Raw genomic sequence first — 18,582 nt, 5'->3', positions numbered from 1 at the left:
CAAGAAGTCAACTTCATGCAGTGCTAAACTGTAATCTCATTTTTGTGTGCTTCTGTTTTAGTTCTGCTGCTGCTAGATGAACCGACATGGGACTTGGATCCTTTGAACACTTATCTTATAATATCCATTCTTTCAAACCATGCACGAAAATATGGAAGAATTGTTGTTCTTACAATGGAGAAACCTCGTTCAGATGTTTTTCCATTTTTGGATCGTGTAATGTATCTATGCCTAGGAGATGTAGTTTATACTGGTGGCACTCGACTTATGTTAGATTACTTCCGAAGCATTGGATTTCCATGCCCTGAACTTGAGAATCCTCTCATGTATTACTGTAAGTACTTTTGAAAAATATTATGTTAACAGATCTTCAATTTTTTGTTGTAAACAATTTTTGTTTTTCTTTCCAAGAAATGTTTGTTTCTTATTGTCTAAAAGTGTGCATTCATTTCCTAATATTCAAGCATTCTTATAAGCATTCAGGCATTCTTATAAACGTTTCTATTAAAGATTAATGTACATTTTTATTTTTTAACCATAATAGGTAGTCTTGTATGCTAGATCTACGTACTGTTTAAAAAGAGAGGAATGGCAACTACCCACATGCAGTTGATTGGTGATTCTCTTCCTCTGTCTGTCTCTAAATGAGGATTAAATTAATAACATAACCCAGAGGAGAGAGAGAGAGAGAGAGAGAGAGAGAGAGAGAGAGAGAGAGAGAGAGAGAGAGAGAGAGATCTATTTAGCGTTAACTAGTTGGATGGATTGACAACAGCTTACTGTGAATCAAGGTTGCTGAGTCAGCCTCTGATTTGCAGAGGTACTTTATTACCGTACATTGGTGTAGTAAGGTGCCATGGTGCTCATTTTTGGTAGCATACCTGAAACAACAGGAAGCAAAAACAGTCATGTTAGCTTGTGGTTCTTCCTACAAAATTTCATTTGTTTAGTGCTTAGTGTTTCCAAGTTATTGTGGATAGAGTTATTTTTCACTCACATTTGTGTATCTGTATTTTTCTCCAAATTCATTTAATTGTAAATTTTAAGTAAAATTTTTTAACATTTTCTAAATTGTAGATTTTTTAGTATTTGAGATTTTGTAATTATATAACTATAATGGAAATGCCAGCATGGAAAAAATACATAAAACAAGGGAAAGGCAATCACTTACATATAGAGGACTGATGCAGGGCACACAGAAACGTGTAATAGAAAGTCGTGAGCACTATTTTTCGAGCTCTTGCTCTTTTTCTAACACAGTGTGTATATTTGGGTATCTATATGTTTGTATGTGTGAATGTGTGTACTCTCACTAGAAAAAGGGTAAGAGCACAAAAGATAGTTTTAACTGGTTTCTATCATGTTTTTCTGTCCACCGCACACCAGTCCTCTATAGGCGACTGGTTGCCTACTCTTGTTTTATAGAGTTTCTTTCAGTGTGCCAATTACTGAGTAGTACTTGTTTTAATGGGAAGAAAAGTTATTGGTAATTTATTTTTTGTTATCAGTTGGAGTAAATGTGAAAAATATAATATACCTTTACTTTTTAATTTTAAAAAGTATAGTTCACTTTTACCAATTTATTCCAGTGTGCTTGTCGACTGTGGACCGTCGATCTCGTGAGCGTTTTATTGAATCAAATCACCAAATAGCTGCTCTCGTGGAGAAGTTTAAAATAGAAGGTGGACCTTTCCGGAAATCTTCTAGTTCTACTGTTGGCAATGTTGTCCCTGATGGTCCAGACCTAGTTCATGGAGGTGTGGCAGCAAACTCAAACAAAGTCCCATTGTCAGCATTTGGGAGACCAGGGTGTTTACGTGTTATGTGTATGCTGTATATGTGAGTATTATTTTCAGTTTCCTCAAAGACTTGTAATACAATATGCACCATAAATGACAGAATATAAAATGCAGGAAGAAACAGTGTTGTTAAAAATGCATATTTTGTCAACTGTTGAGTAAAGTCACTGTAGTCCCTGTGGTGAAAAGTACGCCAGTGATTAGTCTTAAAAGATATTCACTTGCTATTTAATCAGTCATGTGGTGTCACTAGAGCATTATGTATATAAGAAATTCACATGTAGTTATTGAACAGATTTACTTTTGGAGAAATATTCTGCATATGCTTAATAGTTTAACATCAAATTTCACCAAATGAAATGCCTCTAATAAGTAAGGAGCTTTAAGTATTTTTCATAAGAATAAGTATGTGGAGAACAGAAACCACATACAGTAACTCCTCCTTGTTTTGAATGTTTATGTGAATAAATATTAATTTACACACTAGGGCAGTGCTGGGTAAAGTGCACTTGCAAACTGTTTTGTCACCAGCTTTTGTTTTTACAGTCCGAAAGACATTAAAATTGTGCATTCTGTATGTTATAACCTTTAATCACCAATAATTGCGTGGATATTCAAACACACTCACTTAGAAACAATAGCTCGTTACATGATAAAAACTCAGTATCTCTTATTCGACTGCTGTGCCGTGACATGCGGCCGGCGCCTTTCGTAGCTAGGTGGCGCTCCCGCGCTCAGCCAAGTTGTGGAGCGCCTCTATTGCCGTTTGCGCGTACTGTCATGGCGGCACTGTTAAATGTCGTGGCACTGTCACAACACTTTTCCCCCCATGGGGGGGGGGGGGGGGGGGGAAACACTCACTTCCTTGGAGACATGGACAGTGCGGAGACATCCATGGCCTCTTGTGAGGCCCCGAGAAGACCCCGCAGAGAGACACAAGAATATGGTTGAAAATGTCCAGGACGGAAGCTCGTGCGTGGAACGTGCCTCCTGGACGAGATGATGGGTGAAAACTCCGGAGCAGCATCCATAGGTGTCGTGGACCTGGGGGTGTGCTCCAGCGAGTTGGATCCCGGAGAAGGCGGCGTCGCGACTGGGGCCGGTTCCGGCGTACTCGGAAGCGGCAGCGACGTCAGCTGCATCAACACGTATGGTAGATCGGCAGCAGCGACAGGACTGGCTTCTCGGGCTGGCGGAGGCGAAGGAAGGGGCGGTGGCACCGGCGTGGCCACCACTTGTGGGCGCATCTGGTCGCAATGGCGAACAACCATGCCGTCTTCTGTACGTATTTCACAAAGCTGGCAGCCGCGAAGAGCCTTGACCACCCCTGGAATCAATTTAGGGCGAGATCCATACCCTCGTGCCCACACGTCGGCGCCCACCGAGTATTTTCCCGCACTAGGGGACACAGCACAAGGCCTGACAGGGTGAAGCAGGTGCAGTAGAGTGCGCGGTTGGCGGCCATGCAAGAGTTCAGCAGGGCTGCGATCACCCAGAGGCGTAAAGCGATAAGAACTCAGAAATTGCAGCAGAGCGTCATCTGTGGAAAAATCACTAAGGAATTTTTTCATCTGGCTTTTGAAAGTGCGGACAAGGCGCTCGACCTCCCCATTCGATTGCGGATGGAAGGGCGGTGCTGTAACATGATGAATCCCTTGTCCAGTACAAAAATCACGGAAGGCCTGCGAAGAGAACTGAGGGCCATTGTCCGTGACGATCGTGGATGGAAGACCTTCTAGCGCAAAGATTTTGGACAAAGCCAGCGTCGTTGCTGCAGTGGTGGGCGACGGACATTGAACATCAAACGGAAACTTCGAGAAGGCGCCAATCAACAGTAGCCAATAAGTACCGAGGAAGGGGCCGGCAATGTCAGCGTGCACCCGTTCCCATGGCTGCGCCGGATCAGGCCACAGAGAGGGCATTGTACGAGGTGCAGCCAGTTGTTGAGCACTCTAACCACATGCAGCAACCATGTGGGCGATGTCCGAATCAATACTGGGTCAATAAACGTGCCTGCGGGCCAGGGACTTAGTCCGAGAAATACCCCAATGGCCTTCATGCAACAGTTTGAGAACATCTTTGCGAAGAGAGGCTGGCACCACAACCCGTAGAGATGCGCCATCCGTGGCCAGAAGAACAACACCATCACGAACAGACAGATGAAGGCGCAAGGAATGGTAGTTGCGAAGGGGATCCGATGTCCGGCCCTTGGTCCCGTCCGGCCAACCCCGTTGAACCAAACCGATCACCTGACGCAGGACCGGGTCCTGCGCAGTAGCCGACGCGACCTGCAAACCTGTAAGTGGAAAACCCTCGACCGCACGACGTTCTTCCTCATCAATGTGGAAACAGAGTAGTTCATCACGATCGAAAACCGGGTTGGGGCCCATCGGCAATCGCGACAATGCGTCAGCGTTGGCGTGCTGGGCAGTGGGGCGATAGTGAATCTCATAGTGAAAACGAGACAAGTATAAGGCTCAACGTTCCAGGCGGTGAGCTGCCTTATCCGGAAGCGACGCCGATGGGGTGAACAGAGAGACCAGCGGCTTGTGGTCGGTGATGAGGTGAAACTTAGAACCATACAAAAAAAACGCTGAACTTTTTTAGAGCATAAATGATAGCGAGTGCCTCCTTTTCGATTTGAGAGTAATGCCGTTGCGCATCGTTGAGGGTTTTGGAAGCATAGGCGATGGGTCGTTCCGACCCATCCTCATACCGATGGGCGAGAACAGCCCCTAGGCCATACTGTGACGCGTCAGTCGCCAGAACCAAGTGCTGACCCGGACGGAATGTGGCAAGACAAGGTGTTGACTGCAAATGAGCCTTCAGGTGGACAAAAGCCTGCTCACACTCGTTGGACCAACAGAAAGGGACGTTTTTGCATAACAGCTGATGCAGGGGATGAGCTACCGCCACCGCGGATGGAATGAATTTGTGATAATAAACAATCTTGCCTAGAAATGCCTGAAGTTCTTTGACCATAGACGGCCGGGGTAGAGCGTTAATGGCCGCAACGTGCTGACGTAGAGGACGTATACCCTCACGGGACAAGTGGAAACCGAGATACACAATGGAGGGTTGGAAGAACTGTGACTTGTCCAGATTGCACCTCAACCCAGCCAAATGCAAAACCCGAAACAGTGAACGCAAATTGCGAAGGTGCTCCTCAGTGGAGGCCCCCGTGACAACAATGTCATCCAGATAGTTTATGCAGCCGGGAACGCAAGCAGTGAGCTGTTCCAAAAACCACTGAAAAATGGCCGGCGTGCTAGCGACGCCAAATGGTAACCGCTGGTACTGATACAACTCACAAGGAGTGTTGATGACGAGAAATTCCTTGGAAGAAGCATCCAATGACAACTGATGGTATGCCTCCGATAAGTCAAGTTTGGAAAAGAACTGGCCCCCAGCGAGCTTGGTAAATAACTCCTCAGGACGGGGAAGAGGATAAGTGACAATGAGGTTCTGAGCGTTGACAGTGGCTTTAAAATCACCACACAATAGCGGACTCCCGTTTGGTTTAGAAACCACCACGATTGGCGATGCCCATTCGTTGGAGGTAACAGGAAGGAGAATCCCTGAAGCTGTTAACCTGTCTATCTCAGCCTTGACATGTGTACGCAACGCCACCGGAATAGGGCGTGCCCGGAAAAACTTAGGGTGAGCTGTAGGTTTAAGAGTAATGTGGGCTTCAAAATCCTTGGCACGGCCCAGACCAACAGAGAACACGGACAAAAATTCAGAACACAATCCATCCAGCTGTTGATACGGAATATCCTCAGATATGAGGTGCACATCATCATCAATGGAGAACCCGAACAACTGGAAAGCATCATAACCGAACAGGTTTTCAGTGCCCGCGTGATCCACCACATAAAACGTGAGGGGCCTAACAACAGACTTGTAGGCAGTGGAAGCATCAAACTGGCCAATGATAGGAACTTTCTGTTTATTATAAGTTCTCAGATTTCACGTAACTGGAGACAAGGGAGGGGAGCCCAACTCCAAATACGTGCGAGAATTAATGAGAGTTACTGCAGAGCCAGTGTCCACTTGCATGCGAATGTCTTTATCCAGAACACGAACAATAACAAACAACTTATTTGTTTGAGAAAGCACACAGTTAACATCCATGTCCGATGCCTCGTCCTCATCAACAGGAACTTTAGGGGACTGACACACAGAAGCAATGTGGCCATTTTTCCTACATGAATTACACGTGGCCCAACGTTTTGGACATGCGGCCCCGTCATGCTGTACGAAACAATGTGGACAAGAAGGAAGTGCGGAACGAACCTGCTTCTGTGGTTGCTGTTTTCGCTGCGAGCGTTGTGGCCCAACACGACGTTGTTTACGCGAGTGAACCACCGCCACATCTTCGTTCTCCTGTGAAACAGGCAAATTGTCCGTGTCGAAAGTTGACTGTACAGTGCCTACATCACACCACGCTTCTATTTGCGTGCCAGCAGCGTGAGACACTTCAAAGGATTGAGCGATGCTTAGAGCTTCCGACAACGACGGGTTTGGCAGTTGTAGGGCACGTTGCCAAACTTCTTTATCAGGAGCAAGCCGTAGGATAGCATCCCTAACCATTGAATCAGCATAAGACTCGTGATGAGTGTCCGTGACAAACTGACATTTCCTACTCAGACCGTGTAGTTCCGCCGCCCAAGCCCAGTAAGATTGATGGGGCTGTTTACGACACCGGTAGAACGCCATGCGGGCGGCAATGACGTGGGTGTTTTTTCAGTAATAGTTAGACAATAAGTCACACATTTCTTGGAAGGACAGAGAGGCAGGTTCCTGCAGAGGGGCTAACTGAGATAGCAGCTGATAGATCCGTGGGGAAATCCAAGATAGAAATAACGACTTACACTTAGGAGCGTCGACAATGCCGAAAGCCAAGAAGTGTTGCCGCAAACACTTCTCATAACCCTCCCAATCTTCAGCGGCCTCGTCGTAGGGAGGGAATGCAGGCGGAGAAGAGGAAGACAGACGATGAGTAAGCGACGTCAACAACGCCTGAATAGCAGCCGTCAGCTGTGTTTGTTGTTCAATGAGCACTTGCATTAGCTGTTCCATGTCTTCCCCGTCACGAACACACAAATCCACAATGCAGTGAAAATATCCGACCTCGTCGCCAAAAAGTGTTATAACCTCTAATCACCAATAATTGCGTGGATATTCAAACACACTCACTTAGAAACAATAGCTCGTTACATGATAACAACTCGGTATCTCTTATTCGACTGCCGTGCCGTGACATGCGGCCGGCGCCATTCGTAGCTAGGTGGCGCTCCCGCACTCAGCCGAGTTGCGGAGCGCCTCTATCGCCGTTTGCGCGTACTGTCGTGGCGGCACTGTTAAATGTCATGGCACTGTCACAACACTGTATTATTCAGAGACTGAGAATATTGTATCATGAACACGACTTTCTTTTTAATTAAAATGAAACCTGATGATCACTTTTAACATACTTACACGACTTAGCTTCATGCAGATAACTGCATGAACAGTCAGAACAACAAACTATGGAACAGTAGATATCAAAATGTTAGTCACAAACAATGTAGCATGTGGATGAGGAGAAGTTACAAGGTAATCAGAGGTGCACTCGTAAAGTTAGTAGTTATCTTAAACTGAATTATTACTTGATAGCACTGTAAGTATGCAAACATAGAGAATACTCACTCACTGCTATGTAGCAGTCATATGAGCTCCATTAGAAGTGTGATTGTGCTTCTAAGTAGAGAGAGTATGTTTTTTGTTAAAGAGCAGAGAGTTTCAATTCTTGAAAAATATTTTGCCAGCCATGCATAGGCATCTCTTGTAGACTATTGGTGTCATGTTTATATCTGGATGCAGTGGTGTCAGGATGATTGAGAAGCCAAGCATTTTACTGAATGTGAAGTCATTGCAATGAAGACTATGATACAGAAGCCAGCTTTAAAGAGCTAGGAGAGTGTATCTGCAAAATCGGATTTTCCACATACGTGATCAGAAAGTATCAATATTTTAAGCATATCATGTTCACTGCGTGCAGGAACTGAATGCACTAGGTAAAGAGAAGTGCATTCGGAGGATGATCCCATTTGTTTCTTGACATTTATGAGTGTTCATAGGTGAATCAGATTTTCTTCAACGCAGAATCATGTTTTGATCTTAATAGCTGTTGAAATAGTAAAACCTGTAGGAAGTGTTTATTGTAAAAATCATGTTTAACATGTACTCTGTCAGATAAGTTTGGTGTGGTGTGGTGTGGTGTGATTGATTGCAGGGAAGATACCACTAATTGTCACAGAGCCACCAAAATTATTGTGATATATTTCTAGCAAGCAAACAATGTTAAAAAGATTGTAGCAGCATTTTTCACCCAGTTTGAGGCCTGTATATTTCTTCCATTGGACTTAAAGGTAATATCTAGACCAGACTCATCCAAGAATTGTGCCCGGCAGGCACAGCCGCACTCCGTGGGCACAAGGCAGTGTAGTTTAGTGCCTTGTATGCAACCGTGTGTCGCTAGTGCCAGCATAGGAGCAAAAGAGATACCTGCGAAGCAAGTGAGACCACACAGCACTGCTCTCCATTGGACTGTTCCACAGTCAGAGCCAACATAAAAAAAAAGAGGAAGCACAGCTCTGTAACAGTGGTCACTGAGCAGTAAAACAAGCAAACCGTTTACTGTTTAGGTAACAACCACTGTTCGTGGGGCAGAATTACTACACAAAGTTTTCGAAAACAATATCCTAAACAAGGATCAAAAAACAACTTAGTAGTTTTCTGACCCACAGGTTGATTCTATTAGTATTGCACATGCACACTCGTCATATGTACAGTAGGCATCTTCTGAAAGATATATCAATTCCTTAAATGGAGTAGTGTCGTAAATATTCTATTTTAGAAATAATTTTACATAACAGGTATAGTCTGATTCTTAATGTTAGTAGTTACAAGTAAATATTTTTTGTTGTACTTTGTGCTACAGTTTTTTGTATCCCTTTTCAGAGCTGAGACATAGGATCCTTAGTTTGCTGTTTTACATGCAATAATTTTAATTGACCTAGTTTGAAAACTTATTAAAAAACAGAATTAAGGTTATAAAGATCTTTAATCCTTACAGTCAACATTGTTAAAGAAGACAATGTTTTACATGTTTTTCTTTCTCAAGGAAATGATTTTGTCTAGGTTTGGTACAATATTCCGGGAGACTGATAACCTCAAGAATTAGTAAAATTTTTATCGCTAGGTAGTGAATGGGTCTTAGTTTTAGCAAGCTTTAAAAGGGAGAAAAAGCACTCACAAATATATGTGGAATCAAACATGGAGAGAACTTTGGGTGCGTGCTTGTGCAAAAGCCTTCTCTCATGGAAAACAAAACAGTAAAAGTCATCCAAAATTTTACACATAAGAAAGCAGTCCTTCAGGCAGATATCACACTGCAGATCAATCAGCTCTAGTTGAAACACTTGTGAGACATCCTCTGCCCAAAGGGAAAACAAGCAAACAAATATATCTAAGGCCGGTTGAAGTTCACTTATCTCCAAAAATTTGTTTTCAAACTCTTTCTCATCATCATCCTCATCATCATCATCATCATCATCATCATCATCATTTAAGACTGACTATGCATTTCAGCGCTCAGTCTGGAGCATAGCCTCCCTTATACAGTTCCTCCATGATCCCCTATTCAGTGCTAACATTGGTGCCTCTTCTGATGTTAAACCTATTACTTCAAAATCATTTTTAACCGAATCCAGGTATCTTCTCCTCGGTCTGCCCCGACTCCTCCTACCCTCTACTGCTGAGTCCATGAGTCTCTTGGGTAACCTTGCTTCTCCCATGCGTGTAACATGACCCCACCATCTAAGCCTGTTCGCCCTGACTGCTGCATCTATAGAGTTCATTCCCAGTTTTTCTTTGATTTCCTCATTGTGGACACCCTCCTGCCATTGTTCCCATCTACTAGTACCTGCAATCGTCCTAGCTACTTTCATATCCGTAACCTCAACCTTGTTGATAAGGTAACCTGAATCCACCCAGCTTTCGCTCCCATACAACAAAGTTGGTCGAAAGATTGAACGGTGCACAGATAACTTAGTCTTGGTACTGACTTCCTTCTTGCAGAAGAGAGTAGATCGTAGCTGAGCGCTCACTGCATTAGCTTTGCTACACCTCGCTTCCAGTTCTTTCACTCTGTTGCCATCCTGTGAGAATATGCATCCTAAGTACTTGAAACTGTCCACCTGTTCTAACTTTGTTCCTCCTATTTGGCACTCAATCCGTTTATATTTCTTTCCCACTGACATTACTTTCGTTTTGGAGATGCTAATCTTCATACCATAGTCCTTACATTTCTGATCTAGCTCTGAAATATTACTTTGCAAACTTTCAATCGAATCTGCCATCACAACTAAGTCATCCGCATATGCAAGACTGCTTATTTTGTGTTCACCCATCTTAATCTCACCCAGCCAGTCTATTGTTTTCAACATATGATCCATAAATAATATGAACAACAGTGGAGACAGGTTGCAGCCTTGTCTTACCCCTGAAACTACTCTGAACCATGAACTCAATTTACTGTCAATTCTAACTGCTGCCTGACTACCCATGTAAAGACCTTTAATTGCTTGCAAAAGTTTGCCTCCTATTCCATAATCTTGTAGAACAGACAATAACTTCCTCCTAGGACCCCGGTCGTATGCCTTTTCTAGATCTATAAAGCATAGATACAATTCCCTGTTACACTCATAACACTTCTCCATTATTTGCCGTAAGCTAAAGATCTGGTCCTGACAACCTCTAAGAGGCCTAAACCCACACTGATTTTCATCCAATTGGTCCTCAACTAATACTCGCACTTCCCTTTCAACAATACCTGAGAAGATTTTACCCACAACGCTGATTAAAGAGATACCTCTGTAGTTGTTACAATCTTTTCTGTTTCCATGTTTAAAGATTGGTGTGATTACTGCTTTTGTCCAGTCTGATGGAACCTGTCCCGACTCCCAGGCAATTTCAATTATCCTGTGTAGCCATTTAAGACCTGACATTCCACTGTATTTGATGAGTTCAGACTTAATTTCATCCACCCTAGCCGCTTTATTGCACTGCAATCTATTGACCATTTTTTCCACTTCCTCAAATGTGATCCTATTTCCATCATCATTCCTATCCCATTCTACCTCGAAATCTGAAACATTACTGATCGCATTTTCATCTACATTGAGCAACTCTTCAAAATATTCCCTCCATCTGCCCAAGGCATCCACAGGATTCACCAGCAGTTTTCCTGACCTGTCCAAAATACTTGTCATTTCCTTCTTACCTCCCTTTCGAAGACTGCTAATTACACTCCAGAATGGTTTTCCAGCAGCTTGACCCATAGTCTCCAACCTGTTTCCAAAGTCTTCCCACAATTTCTTCTTGGATGCTGCAATTATCTGTTTGGCTTTGTTTCTTTCTTCAACATAACTTTCTCTGTCTACCTGGGTTCTGGTATGTAGCCATTTTTGATACGCCTTCTTCTTCCTTTTACAGGCTGCCTTGACTGTATCATTCCACCAAGCTGTTTGCTTCATCCTACTTTTACACACTACTGTTCCAAGACAGTCTTTAGCCACTTCTGGTACTGTGTCCCTGTACCTTGTCCATTCCTTTTCCAATGACTGTAATTGACTACATTCAACTAACTGGTACCTTTCTGAGATCGCTGCTATGTACTTGTGCCTGATTTCCTTATCCTGAAGTTTCTCCACTCTTATCCTCCCACATATGGACCTGACCTCCTGCACTTTCGGCCTCACGATCCCAATTTCACTGCAGATTAAATAATGATCAGTGTCATTCTGTTATTCGCAAATGATTTGAACATAATCTGAAAAATCTAAATCTTCTTTAATGCTGATTAATGCAGGGAAGTGTCCACAACCCTCGTCACACAACGGTCTTTCCCACAAAATATATATATTTTTTTAAATGCTTCAATCATCTGCACTGAATCAACAACATAGAGATTTTTGCCTCAGAGTGAAATGTTCAAAGTATTTAAATGACCAGTTAGGTCACTCAAAAAAGCCAAATTCGCCACCCATTTAGGATCTCAAAGTAATTCTTCTGGGCATCCTTTCATTTCCAAAAAGGTATTGATTTCATCCCTTAAGAAGGCAAACTGATGAAGCGTTTTCCCTCTGTTCAGCCATCTTACTTCAGCATGGTAGGGGATATCTGGGTATCCTGCTTCAATATCAGGCAGAAATTCTTTCAGTTGGTGATGTGTGAGTCCATGTGAGTGAAGATAATTAACTATTCGAACAACTGTGTCTTCCCGCCAAGTGCCTCCTGATGTATCAGACAATAGACTGCCACGAACAAGTAATAGCCTTCTTCAGTCATTTTTGACCTGATGTAACCAGGAATCCAGTGCATATCCTTCATAGCGCAGGGGCTCCACACTGGTCAGGCGTTCCCATTTTAAACCCATTGACTCAAACACTATTTCCATGGCTAGAAAATATCCAAACCTGTGGTTGTGTCTTTTAATGGTATAAGGTCGAGAAGTTCTTCGCAGATTGTCAGCGACACCCCGAATGAATATGATGAGCTGAAAAATGTGCACAACATCCGTGGACTCGTCAAGAGTGATTGGGTGAGGTTGGGGGGAGGGGGGGGGGGGGGGGGGGAAGGAATGAAGTAAGTTTGCCACTCTCTCCATTAATTGCTGTTGGTGAGCAACAGTTTGAGACGAAAGAGCTATTTTCTTAAATTTTTCCGGGAGGTCTGCTGGACAAATGCAAGCCGTTGAGTCGACCAGCCAATCCTTCATGAGATTCCCAGCTGCAAAGGGTTTCCCTGCTTCCGCAATTCTCAGTGAGCATTTGTAACTTGCACACAAACTTGCCCACCTGTTTCGTGCTCCTACCACAGAAAAAACCTGTATAATTAATCTTGTACAGTTGTGTTTTTAAAACACTTTTATCATATTAACAATTAATTGTTTGGTATTGGTTAAAAACAGTCTTGGTTGCAGTTTTAGTATTTTATTTTTCAACAAGGCGTTTCACCTTATTTAGTCATCTTCAGGTTATCTTTTCTAGAGAGGCACCAAGATCTGCAGAACGCGTTCCCGTTCACAGGAGCTCCTGTGAACGGGAACGCATTATGCAGATCTCGGTGCCTCTCACGTCCATCTAGAAAAGATAACCTGAAGATGACTAAATAAGGTGAAACGCCTTGTTGAAAAATAAAATACTAAAACTGCAACCAAGACTGTTTTTAACCAATACTGTTAAGCACTGGTTTGCTGTTATGCCACATATGGGCTGGAAGAATTAATTGTTTCATTCATTGAAACCCGAATAAAAAACTAACAAGAAAAGATTGATTTTAGGTGCATTTTCCCCCAGTTCCTCTGAAAAGCAGTCATAGATGCTAGCAATGACAGTGAAATGTGGTCGGAAAATAAACTTTTATTGATTTTAATATTTGCATTTTAATTAATTGAAAACAAAGATCAAACTACAAGATATGTTTTCCCATTCATCAAAATACAAATACCCAAAAACAAAGAATGACTTTTAGTGGCACTTTGCTGTCAAAGAGAGCGTTTGTGACGGCTTTTCAGAAAGTGCCAAAAAATAAAGCACCTGAAACTTTTTCTTATGCCTGTGCGATGCAATTTAATGCAAATACAAAAATTAACCAAAAAGAAATGTTCCTTGTTGCTGACAATCTGATATTCGATAACTGGCACATTGCTAAGTGACGTATCAGATTACAAAATATAGTTTTATTTATCATCTTTATAAGTAATAGAGAGTCATACAACAGGAAACACATACTTCACTGTAATGCTGCTTGAAATTTTCTGTCAGTTCTTCAAGGTTTGACTGATGTTCCTTTTGCCACAAATTTTCGAACTGATCTTTGTGACAGGTATTAAAGTGCCATTCAGTCGAGTACTTTTTTTAAATACATGAGGTTCTGATGACATACTAAACATTTGGCATGATTTTTGGCAGTAGCACGAAAGAAATTAACTTCCCACTCAGGTTTAAAAAGTGCGGACGCACCGCTCCTCCTTTCTTTTTTTCTGCTGCCGTTGACCATCTATCTCAATCCACAGTAGCCTTACATCTGTTGACTAACGGCTTTGTGTCATATCAATGCTTTTAACTGCTGCTGGCACAGCGGTCTGTCTTCCGTATGAAGTGCATGTACAGCGGCATGGCAAGGCACAGCAGGTGGACCGCATGGTCAGCTAAGTGACACGGCTCAGCCACTGCAACAACATAAGAATTTGCCCTGGGTGCTAGAGCCCCAAGGGCACAGTTTGAGTGAGCCTGATCTAGACCAGTGGTTCATACATGCTGGATATCAGTACATCATGATTATTATGCATAACATGTTGTATTTGTGTGTTAATAAAGATGATTTAAGAAAAATACAGACTTCATCTGCAGTCAGACATTGAAGCAAAACCCCAGTAGTGGCAAGTGAAAGTTTGTGCTGGACAGGGACTTGCACCTGGATTTCCAACTTCATGTGAGGGTTTGCCTTAACTGCTTTAGCTATCCGATCATGCTATTCGTCCAACTCAGATTCTCAACTTTCTGTACACTATGCTTGTAATGTCCACTGTCCATTATCCTCCTTGCTTGCAGCTCCCCCTTATTCCAGCAATAGCTCAGATTTAGTGTGCATCCACATGGAAGGTATCATTATTCACCTTCAGGTGCATGTATATTATTGTATGTGTGGTATCTGCTGGACATATCGAAAAGGACAAACACTTTACATACACTGAAGAGCCAAAGAAACTGGTACACGTGCCTAATATTGTGTAGGGTCCCTGTCAACATGCAGAAGTGCCGCAACAAGATGTGGCATGGACTAAACTAATGTCTAAAGTAGTGCTGGAGGGAACTGAAACCATGAATCCTGCAGGGCTGTCCATAAATCGTAATAGTACGGGGGGTGGAGACCTCTTCTGAACAGCACGTTGCAAGGCATTCCACCTATGCTCAATAATGTTCATGTCTGGAGAGTTTGGTGGCCAGCAGAAGTGTTTAAACTCGGAAGAGTGTTCCTGAAGTCACCCTGTAGCAATTCTGGGCATGTGGGGTGTCACATTGTCCTGCTGGAATCACCCAAGTCTGTTGAATGCACAATGGATATGAATGGATGTAGGTGATCAGACAGATACTTACATACATGTCATCTGTCACAGTCGTATCGAGGCGTATCAGGGGTCCCATATCACTCCATCTGGACACACCCCACACCATTACAGGGCTTTCACCTGCTGACATGCAGGGTCTGTGGATTCATGAGGTTGTTTCCACGATCAGTTGAATGTGGTTTTGGCTGTGACTCTATGCTAAACAGTGCACGGTGTAGCAGTGGCAGAGATTCTGGAGCACCCCATCGACACCTCGGGTGTCACTAGTTTCACCCAAGGGCTCTACTGCCAACGCACCTTCTAGTGTACCTGATGCAGTGAACCTGCAGCATAAGTGGCGGCTTGTAATGCATTTGCGTCACTCGAGATGGGGGGCGAATGTGGAAGCTGGCCGTATGGCCTCGTCTATGTGCCCTGAAAGTAAACAGGTGGCTGTTCCTTTGGCAGGGTCTGAGCAGGAACATGTCGGTAGGGGATTGCTAGTTATTGGGAGCTCCAATGTTAGGTGCATTATGGATCCCCTCAGGAAGATAGCGTTCAGGGCTAGAAAGAAAGCACTTGGCATATCTGTCATGGGGGTCTTCATTTGAGATGTGGAGGTGGCCTTGCCTTCAGCTATCGAGTGTACAGGGTGCACTCATCTGCAGGTTGTGACTCGTGTCGACACCGATGACACCTGTCACATGGGTTCCGAGGCCATTGTCAGTTCTTACAGATGCTTGGCAGAGATTGTGAAGACTGCTGGCCCTGCACGCAGGGTGCAACAGAGTTTGCAATTTGCAGCATCTTACCCAGAGTTGATTGGGTTCCTTTGGTATGGAGCTGAGTGGAGGGTCTCAACCAAAGGCGTCGTCGTATCTGTGACGCTTTTGGCTGCGGATTTCTGGACATGTGTTATCAGATGGGGATTTGTAGGACTCCCCTTGATAGGTAAGGGGTGCAATACACAAAGGAAGCAGCTGCTCAGATAGCAAAGTACGCATTGAGTGTACATAGGGATTTTTTTAGGCTAGGCAGTTGTTTGAGGTACTCTCATGAACACTTGCCAGTTGATATGCATATAGGGAAATCCGACAGCGTTCAGAGTAAAGACAGTTGGAGTAAAAATTTTGTATGTATAATGTCTAAGTGTTTGAAACAAAGTTCCCAAATTTAGTGCCCTCCAGGAAAGTTCTCAACCTAAAATTATTCTTGGGACAGAGGGTTGGCTGAAACATGGAGTGAAAATTTCTGAGATATTCAGCAAGTCTTGGAATGTGATTGGAAAGACAGATTAGATGCTGTAGGAGAGGGAGTGTTCATTGCAGTTAACAATAATACTGCCTCTACTGAGGTTGAAATTGAGTGTGATAGTGAAGTTATCTGGTCACACATAACAGGTCTAGATGAAACCAAGTTAATTGTTGGAGGTTTTTACTGACCACCTGAATCTGCTGTGACTGTTCTAGAGTCAGTCAAAGAAAGTCTGCGGTCAGCTGTGCATAAATACCCAGATCCTGCAATACTAGTTGGTGGGGACTTTAACCTACCGATTATAGACTGGGATGTGTATGGATTCATTGCAGGGGGTACAGGCGGATAGTTTTGTGAAGTACTTTTGAACACAGTTTTCCGAAAACTGTCTTGAGCAGCCAAGATACAATGGAAGTATCTTGGACCTTGTAGCTACAAACAGGCTGGACCTTATTGATGGCATCAGTTTAGAGACAGGGATTAGTGATCAGGATATCATAATAACTATGGTTATGAAAGTCAATAAATCAGTCAAGAGGACTAGGAGAGTGTTTCTGCTAGAAGAGCAGATAACCAATTGTTAGCATCTCACAAACATAGTGAACTGCAGTCACCTAGTTCCAGGATTGTGGCCATAGAGGAACTATGAGCAAAGTTCAAACAGATTGTAAATTGTGCTTCGAACAATTATGTGCATAGTAAGTGGATTAAGGATGGAAGAGACACATCCTGGTTTAATAATGAAATTTGGAAATTGCCGAGGAGGCAAAGGCTGTCGTACTCTCAGTTCAAAAGACAATGCACAAGTGACAATGGGCAAATTGCTTTTGAATACATTATGGGAGTGGCAGTGATCAATGTGTTACATATATTTACTATTAAAAACAGACTTGATCACGATTTATTTATCAAGGTGACCACAGTAGTGGTCGAAACTGGTCACCTTGATAAATAAATCGTGATCAAGACTGTTTTTAATAGTAAACAATGGGCAAAGATTAGTAGAGATTTGTTCATCTGGGAAAATATCTATGCACGAAGCATACAACAGCTACCACTGTCATACCTTGGCTAAAGATCTGGGGGAAAACCTGAAAAAATTCCAGTCCTATGTAAAATCGCTAAGCAGGTCTGAGGCTTCCATTCAGTCAGTCATTGACCAGTATGGTTTGGCAGATGAAGACAGCAAAATGAAAGCCGAAGTTTTAAATTCCATGGTCAAGTTCACACGGGAGAATTGTAGAAGCATACCATCGTTTGATCATTGCACAGAGTCCTGTATGGATGATGTAGTAATAAGCATCCCTGGCATAGAGGAACAACTGAAAGAGTTGAAAATAGATAAGTCACCAGGTCCGAATGGAATCCTAATTTGGTTTTACAAAGAGTACATTATGTCATTGGTCCCTTATTTACTTTTCATTTATCACGAATCTCTCCACTTGCGCAAAGTGCCAAGCAACTGGTAAGAAGTGCAGATGGCTCCTGATGTAAGAAGGATAGAAGAACGGACCCATAGAATTGCAGACCAATATTCTTAACATTGGTTTGCTGCAGAAATCCAGAGCATATTCTGGCTTTTAATGTAATAAATTTCCTAGAGACCAAAAGGCTCATGTCCATGAATCAGCATGGCTTTAGAAAGTATTTCTCGTGCAAAATGCAGGTTGCTCTTTTCTCACATGATATACTGCAAACTATGGATGAAGGGCAACAGGCTGATTCTGTATTTCCAGATTTCTGAAAAGCATTCAAAATGTATTGCACTGCAGACTGTTAATGAAGATACATGCATACAGAATAGGCTCCCAGATATGTGACTGTCCTGAGGACTTTGTAAGTAATAGAAAGCATTATTTTGTCCTCATCAGTGAGTGTTCAGTGGAGATGGGTAACATCAGGAGTGCCTTAGGGAATTGTGATAGGACCCTTGCTATTTTATGTATACATAAAGGATCTTGCAGACAAAGTGGGCAGCAATCTGCTGTTGTTCGATGATGGTGCTGTGGTGTACAGTAAAGTGTTGAAGATAAGAAGTGATTGTAGGTTGACATAAGGTGACCTAAACAAAATTTCTAGTTGATGTGATGAATTGCAACTGGCTCTTATTGTAGAAAAATGTAAGTTAATGTGGATGAGTAGGAAAAACAAACCTGTAATGTTTGGATACAGCATTGTTAGCGTCCTGCTTGATACAGAACATTGTTTAAATATCTGGGCATAATGTTGCGAATGGAACGAGCACGTGAGGATTGCGGTTGGGAAGGCAAATGGTCAGTGTCTGTTCACTGGGAGAATTCTAGGAAAGTGTGGTTCACCTGTAAAGGAGACCAAATCTATGACACAGGTGTGGCATATTCTTCTACATCT

General features: G+C 43.0%; 1 protein-coding gene across 1 annotated transcript in view; it reads left to right on the top strand.

Annotated features, from left to right (window-relative positions):
* The window catches only part of LOC124555305 (ATP-binding cassette sub-family G member 5), a 136,940-nt gene that overhangs the window by 42,121 nt on the left and 76,237 nt on the right, over positions 1-18,582 (top strand). The window contains exons 5-6 of the mRNA XM_047129180.1: positions 62-334; positions 1,590-1,839. Of these exons, the coding sequence (XP_046985136.1) occupies positions 62-334; positions 1,590-1,839 (523 nt within the window). The remainder of the gene's footprint in view (positions 1-61; positions 335-1,589; positions 1,840-18,582) is intronic.

The sequence above is a fragment of the Schistocerca americana genome, chromosome X (genome assembly GCF_021461395.2).
Source record: "Schistocerca americana isolate TAMUIC-IGC-003095 chromosome X, iqSchAmer2.1, whole genome shotgun sequence".
NCBI lineage: Eukaryota > Metazoa > Arthropoda > Insecta > Orthoptera > Acrididae > Schistocerca > Schistocerca americana.
This window is presented reverse-complemented; position numbering and strand designations above follow the sequence as displayed.